The sequence below is a fragment of the Nicotiana sylvestris genome, chromosome 12, assembly GCF_000393655.2.
Source record: "Nicotiana sylvestris chromosome 12, ASM39365v2, whole genome shotgun sequence".
In the NCBI taxonomy this organism is placed as follows: domain Eukaryota; kingdom Viridiplantae; phylum Streptophyta; class Magnoliopsida; order Solanales; family Solanaceae; genus Nicotiana; species Nicotiana sylvestris.
The window spans coordinates 64,300,706-64,311,583 of NC_091068.1; the positions used below are offsets into that span (position 1 = coordinate 64,300,706).

The window sequence follows — 10,878 nt, forward strand, 5'->3', positions numbered from 1 at the left end:
GTTGTCATCCCCGAGTAGGATATTTTGGCTAATCCGGCTGATACGGCGAGGCTGTCGCAAGAGGCTTTTACATAGATAGGTGTATCCAGGCCTACTTCTGGTGCGAGTGCTTCTTCTCAGAGTCCCCGGCCGAAGAACAAAAAAAATAAAGAGAAGACATTCTTCCGTACCCGGGGAAAGAATAAGTGGGCAAAGAGTGTCTCTCTCGAGTCATCTCCGGATGTTGTGGTGACGAGCCCCCCACTTGGGGCGTCTATAGACACCGTGATGATTGACGATGATACGGAAGAAAGCGAGGAAGAGGCTTCTCTACATAGAAGATGATAACCTTTCTCAGCTCAAGAGAATGCTCAATCTATTGAGTTAGTTACACCAATCGAGAACGATGCCTCGACGCTCTATGGGGAGTTTGAGATGGTGAAAAATGCCAACTCCCATTTCTAGATCCCACTCATTGTGTCCGGTACCGTGAGGCTGAGTACCGGGTCCCTACCGTCTTCGGTTGACGAGCAACCAACAACTAGCACTATGCTTGCCACAACCACTTCTCATCCTTCAACGCCATTAGCTTCATCTCCTTTTTCACCAACTCTTCCTTTACTACCAGCAACTGCTACATCATCTCCACCGGTCGTAGTTGTCTAAGAAGAGGATTTTCCTCTCCCCCCATCCCTAGTTCAGTGGAACTTAAGGAAAAATTATGCAGCCCCCTTAGAAAATCTGTAAAGGAGGAGGAATGTTACTCTCTCTATCTCTACCGAATGCAATCTACTGTCCGGGCCGGTGGAACTTGCTAACTATCTGAAGCCTTTGGCTTCAGAAAAAGATAGATAAAAGATACAAGCTCTCTCGGGAAAGTGTTCATTGAACAATGTTATGCACAATGTCGCAGTGGTTTATTCTTTGTTTCCTTCGTTTTATATTCTATCTTTGATATAGTAGTATTTTGAGTTTGCCTTTTTTGGTTTCGCATGCCAATTTTCTTGCTTTCGAGGGCCTCCAAAGGTTGATTCGAGATAAGGAGGAACTTACCTTCGATCAGGATCAACTTTTGGCCAAGCGAGACCAGATTGTTGCTTACCTCTCAGAAATGGAAGCTAAAGCTGTTGAGGCTATTATGTTGGAGTCTCGGTCGCATAAAAGCGAGCAAGAAGTAGAGACCCTTAGCCAGTAGATTGCCCCATTGAGGGTTCAATTTGAAGAGGTTGGGGCCAAATGGTCTGAAGTACATAGTGACGTTCTTGCTGCATCTGATTGAGAGGCTGCCTCCGCCAAAAAATTAAATAATTTGGAGGCGGCCTTGAACTCTAACACTGAAAAGCTAGCTGATACTGTGATGAAGTATTCCCAATTGGAGGAGAAGTATAAGAAGACCATGGAGCATAATAGACGTTTCATCTCTACGGTCCATGATATCAATGTCAGCCTCTGGTTTGTTAGATCTGCGCGAGAAAATCTTTCTATCGAGGTTGACCAATGTAAAGAAGAACTCAAGCGTTGAACGACTTCCCTCATTGTTGTGAAAACATATGTTATGTACATCATGAGGAGGAAAACCTTGGAGGAGGCTAACGGGTTTCATTGACTTTGATGATGAAATCGCTAAAGCTCATGAGCTGGAGTCAACTGCTAAAAGAGGTCTCCCAGCCAGGCCCAATGCTACCGGTTCTTCTGGTTCCGGTTCTGAATTTTTGGGAACTGAAGAAGAACAGGAAGGAGATGATGCTGAAGGTTAAAATGATGAAGGACAATACATCAATTTGACGGCAGATCCAACCACTTCTCCTAGGGGCGTGGATGATTCTCTTCCTCCGGGTTCCGGAGATGTAGCATCATAGCTTTTGATTTCTTTTTCCAACTTTTGTACCTGTGCCGTTTGGCATATTCGTTGTAAATAAAAACACATTTTGCTCAAGTATTGTGTGAGTTTTCCTTTCTGCGTGCTTTCGTTTAAACATTTATGCAAGTTTGATCTTTGCGTCCTTTTTCGTTTAAGTGTTTTGTGCAAGTTTTGCTGTTTGCGTCTGATTATGTAAGGCTTTGGGTGTATTTTTCCCCGAAAGTGTTTGGATTTCGAGCACAAGTTCTTCTTAAATCAACCCTTTATCATGAGGGTTTTCATAAAAGAGGGCCCTCTTATGTTTATGGTGCTCTTGAAGAGGACGTCTCTTGTTCATTATGACACAAGCATTTGATGTACTTGCTTAACTTTCAAATGACAAAATCAATTCATCGTTCAGACAAGAAACAAGATATAAATAAAAGGACTTTACTTTATTCCTTCCATTTTCAAAAGTACATGAGTATTTGTTGTGCTAAAAAGAAATTGCCATTTCTTGTGGCTAACTTGTACAACTTGTTTCTACGGGACTGGCCGCGTAGTCCCCGGTCCTGATGATATAACTATGTTTTTTCTCTTCGTATTCCAATCGAAGTGCCAGTCGTTGTTTCTGTATCCTCATATCATCCCCCCGCCCCCAGTGTTTGAATGCGAAGAATGCAAATTTGAACACTAGAATTTTTATACCTTCGAGGATTCCACTAATGAATTGCTAGATAATATTTAGTTCTGTAACAAACTTCACTTCCTCTTATGAATTTATGCTATCGAGCCAAAGACTATCTAACACTCTCCTAGTGGTTTGCGCTTGTGAACGGTCGGGTAATCATTTTTCAATAGCAAACTTAACTTCCCGGTAGGAACTTTGCTATCGAGCAAAAGATTATCTAACTCTCCTTCGTTGTATGCTAACCTTTACTGCCTCATTAAAAACCTTGCTAGAAAAACTCAATTGGGACAAAAACTAGACGAAGGGAAAAAGAGTGCAGCATATACTTTCAGCACAAGTGATGTTCATCAGCAATAGTATCTCTTGAGGTGTGCCACGTTCAAGTTGCTTGGAAACTTTTCTCCATCTTGATTTTCCAACTCGTATGTCCCTTTCTCGGTGACATCTGAGACCGGTAGGGGCCTTTCCATTGTTGGACCTAGCTTCCCAGCATTGAGTTCCCGGGTATTTTGAGCCACTTTCCTTAAAACCAAGTCTCCCAATTTGAAATAACAGAGGTTGTCTCTTCGATTGTAATATCTTTCTATTCTCTGCTTTTGAGCTGCCATGCTTGTATGTGCCATGTCCCTACGTTCATCAAGTAGCTCCAAATTGACGAGCATTGCTTCATTGCTTGTTTCTTTATTTGCTCGGAAGTATCTCAAGGTACACTCTCCTACATCCATCGGGATCAGGGCTTTTGCTCCATATATAAGGGAGAGAGGAGTCTCTCCCATGCTCGATTTGGCCGTTGTTCGGTACGTTCGTAATACACCTGGTAGCTCCTCAATCCATTTTGCCTTTAGTTGCTTCCGATCTCTTTTTGAAATTTTGTATAACTACTTTGTTCGTTGATTCTGCTTGACCATTTGCGCTTGGATGATAGGGTGAAGATGTGATCCTTTTGATTTTCAAGTCTTCAAGGAACTTTGTGACCTTTGCGCCTATAAATTGTGGCCCGTTGTGCAGGCTATCTCTTTTGGTATCCCAAATCTACAAAATATATTTTCCCATAAAAAATCCACCACTTCACATTCACCGATATTCTGATAAAGACCTGCTTCAACCCACTTAGAAAAATAGTCAGTTAAAATCAAAAGAAACCTTACCTTACCAGTGGCCGGTGGTAGTGGTCTGATGATATCTATTCCCCACATCATGAATGGCCAAGGAGACAAAACTGAGTGCAATGGTTCTGCTGGTTGATGTACCAACGGTGGGTAGTGTTGACAGTTATCACATTTTTGAACAAAAGCTTTGGCCTGTCGTTCCATTCGCCGGCAATAGTGTCATGCCATTATCAATTTTAGCACTAAGGAATCTACATCCGAATAATTTCCACAGATCCCTTCGTGGACTTCCCGCATAACATAATTAGCTTCGGAGGCTCCCAAACATCGGGCCAGCATGCTTTGGAAAGATTTTCTGTACAATTAAGCTCCTTTGAAACTATATCGCATTGCCTTAACGCGTAGCGCCCCAGATGCCTTGGGATCTTCATGAAACTTTCCATGCTCGAGGTAATCAATGATCTCATTCCTCCCGTCCAAAACCAAATTTAGTCGCATTTATCTCGTAGTAGCTATCTCGTCCATAACTGAGTATATAAGCTGTACGACTGTGCTGGAGTCCAATCCCTTCATTTCCATTGACGAGCCAAGGTTAGCTAATGTGTCCAATTCTGCATTTTCTTCCCTCGGGATATGCATGATTGACCACTTCTGAAACCGAGCAAGCAGAGCCTGAACCTTCACTATATATTGCTTCATGCGTTCCTCTTTGCCTTCGAAGATCCCGTATACTTGATTCACCACCAGCTGAGAGTCACATTTGATTCCTATGACCTCAGAACCTAGTCCCTGGGCCAATTCGAGCCCTGCAATCAAAACTTCATACTTAGCTTCGTTGTTAGTTAGAGGAACCGTTCTTATGGCCTACCTTAGGGTTTCTTCCGAAGGCGTGTTTAATACTACTCCAAGCCCGGACCCTTTTACGTTAAGCTCCATACGTAAATAGGGTCCAAACTTCTGATGTTGATTCTGGCACCATCACTGCTTCTTTGGTTGCCAAGGGTAATAATCCCGGACTGAAATCGACCACAAAGTTGGCCAAAACTTGTAACTTAATCGCAGTCCTAGGATTATATTCTATATCAAATTCACTTATTTTATTGACCCACCTGGCCAGCCTACCAGAAAGTTTGGGTTTATGAAGGATATTACGCAGCGGAGAAGCGGTCACCACATCTATCAGGTGACATTGGAAGCAAAGCCTTAGCTTCCAAGCGGTGACTACGAGGGCTAAGACCAACTTCTCCAGATGTGGGTAACGAGTTTTAGTTCCCGTTAAGATTCTACTAAGGTAATAAATGGCAGATTGCGTACCTTTATCTTCACAGACCAAAATGGTGCTTATTGCTACTTCTTAGACTGCTAGGTAGATTAACAGTTTTTTACCTTCCTCAGACTTCGATAATAATGTAGTACTTGACAAGTACCTTTTCAAATCCCTCAGATATTGCTGACATTCCAGGGTCCATTCAAAGTTGTTCTTCTTTTTGAGTAACGAGAAAAAATGATGGCATTTCTCTGAAGACTGGGAAATGAACCTGCTCAAAGCGGCCCATCTCCCTGTGAGCCTTTGAACCTCTTTTATGCTTGGTAGCTGGTCTGGGATGTCTTCGATGGCTTTGATTTTATCGTGTTAACCTCAATCCCTCTTTCTGACACCAGGAATCCCAGGAACTTGCCGAAGCTGACCCCGAACGCACACTTCTTGGGGTTAAGCTTCATGTTATGCTTCCTTAGGATTTTAAAAGCTTCTTTCAAGTGTTTAAGATGATCACATGCGTTCATGGTTTTTCTCTATTTGTTTTTCAAATATTTTGTTTACGAGCCGCTGGTAAGTGGCTTCGGCATTCTTTAGCCCGAAGGGCATCACATTATAGAAATATATGCCAAAATTCTTTATCAACTAAGGCTTTTACTGATCCTCTAGGTTTATCTTAATTTGGTTGTACCCGGAGTAAACATCGAGGAAACTCATTAACTCATGCCCGGTCGTTGCATCAATCATTTGATCAATGTTCGGCAATGGGAAGGAGTCCTTTGGGAATGCCTTATTTAAGTCCTTATAGTCTACACACATACAAAATTTATTCTTCTTCTTTGGAACCACTACTACGTTAGCTGGACTATTTTGATACTTTACCTCTCGGATTGAACTGATATCAAGTGGGCGAGTTACCTCTTCTTTGACGAATTTGTTTCTAGCCTCGGCAATATGACGTTTTTTCTGTCTTACCGGAGGAATTCTGGGATCCAAGCTTAGCTTGTGTACGACCACTTCTAGCGGGATACCTGTCAAATCTGCATGCGACGATAAAAAATAGTCGACGTTAATTTCAAGAAATTCTATAAATCCAGACCTTAGTTTGGGGTGTTGTCTTGTCCCCAGTTGGAATTTTCTTTCCAAGAATTTTTTGAATAATGTGACTTGCTCAAGCTCTTCTGCTGTGGATATTTTTGCGTCCATCTCTTCTGGTACCTGGAAATACTTTGGCACCTGATAAGATTCCGATGCCTCTTCTCTCTAGTTGACCTCACTTGACTGGGGGGCAGGCGCCAGTTCCTGTAATTGCTATGCTGCATGCACCTTCCCTTTGCTACTAGAGACCGAAATTGCATTCATCTTCCTTGCCGCCGATTGGTCACCTCTTATTTGTTTAATTCCCTCGGGAGTTAAGAATTTCAGCAACTGGTGATATGTCGATGGCACAGCCTTCATCTCATGCAACTGTGGTCTTCCCAAGATAATATTGTAGCCTATATCACCATCCACCACCTCGAAAAGGGTCGTCTTCATCACCCATTTGGCATTCGTGGGCAGCAAGATCTCTCATCGGGTTGTCACGCTTGCTAGGTTAAACTCGGGGAAGAGTTTTGTGGTCGGAATGATGCTTCTAGTGAGCTTGGCTTGCTCTAATACCCTCCATTGTATAATATTGGCCGAACTCCCTGGATCCACCAGAACACGTTCGATTTAAAAATCTAATACATTTAATGAGATTACCAAGGTGTTGTTGTGCGGTAGAAACAATCCATCTGCGTCCTCCTCCGTGAAAGTGATGTTGTCTTTAGCGACATCCCGGAGTCTCTTGTTGTGGGTTACTGACACCTTCGTCTTTTTTACACCGAGAATGTTACCCCGTTAATCTCGTTCCCTTCGAAAATCATATTGATCGTCAGACACGGGGGATCTTCTCTTGCTTTGATCTGTGTTGTCACAATTGCAACCGTAATTATTTTAGCACTGTCACTTAAAAATTCCCTGAGATGTCCATTTTTCAACAGTGTCGCCACCTCTTCGCACAGATGCCGACAGTCCCCGGTCCAATGACCATTTGTTCCATTGTATTTGCACCACAAATTAGGATCCCTCTGGCTAGGATCGAATCTCATAGGCTTTGGGAACCATGCTTCTTTAATGTTCCTCATAGCTGACACCAACTCTACTACACTAACATTGAAGTTATATTCTGAAAGTTTGGGGTAGGAAGAATCTCGAGAACCCAACATTTCCTTGTCTTGTAATGACCTGTTGTTCTAGCAGAAATCAGTTCTTCTATCGTTAACGAACCTATCCACCGACCAAAAACCTCTGCCGCATCCTTCGGCCTGTCCATAGGGCAAAAACCGACTCCTCCAATACCGTCAATCTCTATCGAAATCACCTTTTGATTTCTTTTTATTCTTCTCCCGGTCCCGACTCTTAACCGACGCTAGAAAACTGAGCTAATCATCCTCAATCCTTATCTTTGACTCGTACTGGTTTTAAACATCTGCCTAAGTTGACGCTTGGAACTCGAGCAAGCTTTTTTTCAACTTCTGGGAAGCATCAAAACTTCTCGGATTCAAACCTTGGTGTGTCCTTCAGCCACCTATTCATCCCAAATGATCAATAGCAACATCCTTTCCTTCTGGAACCAGGTTATAGATTCCCGCAGCAACTCGAACTCTCCTTGTACAATCCTGAATATATCGGCCTTTCGGGCCTTTACCTTCCTGGCCCCGACATGGGCCTTAATGAAAGAATCCATGAGCATTTCGAAGGAGTCTATAGAATGCTCGGGCAAAAGCTAATGAGATTCTCTCTGAATTTCTTCAGCAAAACTGACTCAATCTCGTGGGGAGCTAAATTGTTCCCCTTCACCACCTTTGTATAGGTGGTGATATGCTCCTGAGTATCTGAAGTCCCATCATATTTCGGTACGTCAGGCATTTTAAACTACTTCAGGATAATTCTAGTGTCGTGCTTGGTTTGTACGACAATAGAGTGTACTTCTTTGAGTCCAGCCCTTTTAGCACTAGTGGTACGCTCGGAATTTGGTCCATGCGGGTGCTTACATCCCTCATAACTATATGAGTTCTCTTTTGAAGGGATCGCTCTCATTGTTGAGACCGGATACGCTCCCCCTAGCCTCATCGAAGCCGACCTTTCCCCTCGGGGTGTTGTTGTTGACCCTCTGTGCTATTTGATTTGCGGTAGCATTAGGAAAATTTGGATCTCGTCGATTAGCGTTATTGGAAGCACACGATAACGCCTGCTTCAACTCTATCATAACCTTATCATGCCATGTGAGATGGCTTAAAATGGCCTCCTATTGCTCCTGCAATACCCTTACCGCTTTGACGACGTGCTCTTCTTCAGCATCATTAGGAGTTTCCTCTCGAACATGTCGTGGGTACCGCCTTCCTTGGACCGGTGTGGCCTCGTTTCCCTCATTGCGGGTATCGTTGATTGATTCCTCATGCTGAGGCAAATTTCCTTGGGCCTCAAGGTTGTTTTATGTTGTTTACACCATTATTTGCCATTTTATATGATTTTTTGCTAGAAACAAATAATCAAATACGTTAGTAAAAGAGGCAAGGACCAACTTAATTACACAATTATTTAAGCCCCACGGTGAGCGCCAAATTGTATACCCGTAAAACGACACTGTTGAATTTATGCGTGGTTTATCAATGAGTGAATTAATTTGATCCTAAAATAATAGATTAATTAGATAAAAATATAATACTTAGCCTTGAAATGGAGATAAAGTAGCAGAAATAGTAATTCCGGGAGTAGGGCTTCGGGGGACAACAACAACGATATCGGTAAACAAGATAAAATTGTATTGAGCTTTGAATAGAGTGTAGCATATGTTTGCTAGAAAATTCGTGTCCCTTTAAATGATAATAGAACTTACTACTTATAGGTACACCTAGGGAACAAGGCCCTATGATCAAGCCCCTCTTTAATGTCAATTATGAGGTCCACTGAAGAATGTGCAACGACAGGCGCTGAATGCCATATTCTTTGTAACGGACCGTGTACTTAATGCTGTAGAATATTTCTCATTAAGTGTTATGGGTGACATGCATTTATTTTATCTTTATGAGTATCTTTCTCTCTTGTAACAGACGAGATCGTTGCCTTCAGATTCAACTATCTTCTGTCTTCGGCTACACGTGTCACTTCCTCATGCGATCATTTAATATATATTTTACCCTATACAACCATCACACTTTGCATTCCTCCACTTATTTTAACACCTCTTGGTCTAACCTTTACCTATTGGTGAAGAAGGCTTAGCTTAGGTGCCAAGGTTGTAAATGTTGGTTTTTTTAAATGTAACGTATGAATGGAAAATGGAGAAAGACGATAGGAAGTAAAATAAATTTTTTGAAAGTTTCGTTTTTACTAATGAATCTTGTCCCTCATCAAAAACAAGGGAATAAATTTCTTGTGCTTATATAACGAGCAATTCTTCAAGCTATTAAAGAGTTAAAAAGAAGGCAAACCTCGAACCGTCATCATTTGATTTTGGATTTTGAATTTGGGTCAAATAATTTATTGATATATTTTTGGATCAAAGTTATTTATCTTTTTTTTTTTAATTTAATTTTTTCTTTTTCGTTACTCTTTGGGCATAATAGAGTTTTCGAAAAGGCATCTTCACACCCTTTCAACTCCAACTTGTTGACTATAAATTTAGAGGCTTGACCTCGTTTTCATCACTGAAATATGATAAATCTCACCTCTCTTCTCTACATTTTTGTATTGTTTTCAAATGCAAAATGTAAGAAGTGTCCAGTGTGTGATTTGCTCTGCCATTTGAGTTCTTGGCCCTCGAGTGCAAAGACAGAAGGGAGCTTGACTGCAAGACCCACCTATCGAGCAGGGACGAAAGTCGGCTTTAGTAATCCGACAGTGCTGAGTGGAAGGGTCGTCGCTCAACGGATAAAAGTTACTCTAAAGATAACAAGCTAATCTTCCCCAAGAGCTCATACCAACGGGAAGGTTTGACACCTCGATATCAACTATTTGCCACCCCAAAGTACTCTCTCGGATAGGACACAACCTTGTTGTCGAACAGGCATCTTCACACCCCTTCAACTCCATTTTGTTGGTAATAAATTCAGAGGCTTTGCCGTATTTTTCATCACCAAAATCTCAAAACTCACCCCTCTTTTTCGGTGCATTTTTGCGTAGTTGTCAAAAGCAACACGTAAGTGTACAATGTGAGATTTACTTCGTTATTTGAGTTCACTGAATTTCTGTAATTTGTATTGCCGCTATTACAAAATATATTTTCATTCTATCATGGAAGAAGTTAATTCAATTACCCTGGGCAACAATGAATATTAAATTCCTTAAGTCACATAAGTTTGTATTTTTTGTTTTGTGTTAATTAACGTTTTTAATTTTCTTTTTTCTTTTCTTTTTGTTTTTGTTTATGGACACAGTTTTACTAACAGTAAATTCCAATTCACTGTCAATGAGACCAAATTACCAAAGATCGGAATATCCAAGCTCTAACCAAATTTAAAAATAAAGGTTGGCAGGCTTACTTCAACAAAAACTTCGGATAATTCTTGGTTAATGGTTATTCCCTATATATCAATTTATATAACTTAATACCTTTCACTAATTAAGAATCACTTTTATCAAATTTCAAAGCTAATCAGCTAGATTAATTGCTTTTTAAAAATTGATACTTAGAAATTACACGAAAAATCTTGTAATTGCAATTTCCTTACAGTAAAATGGAAAAATTGCATTTTAAAGTATCAGTCAAATTTTGTTTAATTCGAATCTTGGAGGTCAAAAAATATCAAATCCTTCGAGACGCAAGGTTACAGATTAGCAGCAAAATAAAAGCATGAGTTTTTGGTTTTGGAAAAAATACCAAAAAACATGAACGAGGAACATTCAAAGAAAGATGACGAAATGGTTCGGTAAGAAAGCGCTTCGGATCTTTTTTCCCCAAAAGTTATCATTGTTT

General features: G+C 41.1%; 1 protein-coding gene across 1 annotated transcript; it reads right to left on the reverse strand.

The window, feature by feature from the left end:
* Window positions 1-2,857: 2,857 nt before the first annotated feature.
* LOC138883141 (uncharacterized) lies at window positions 2,858-3,286 on the reverse strand. The gene has a single exon (XM_070163802.1). It carries the CDS (start codon window positions 3,284-3,286, stop codon window positions 2,858-2,860), a length of 429 nt encoding a protein of 142 aa, XP_070019903.1.
* Window positions 3,287-10,878: the final 7,592 nt, after the last annotated feature.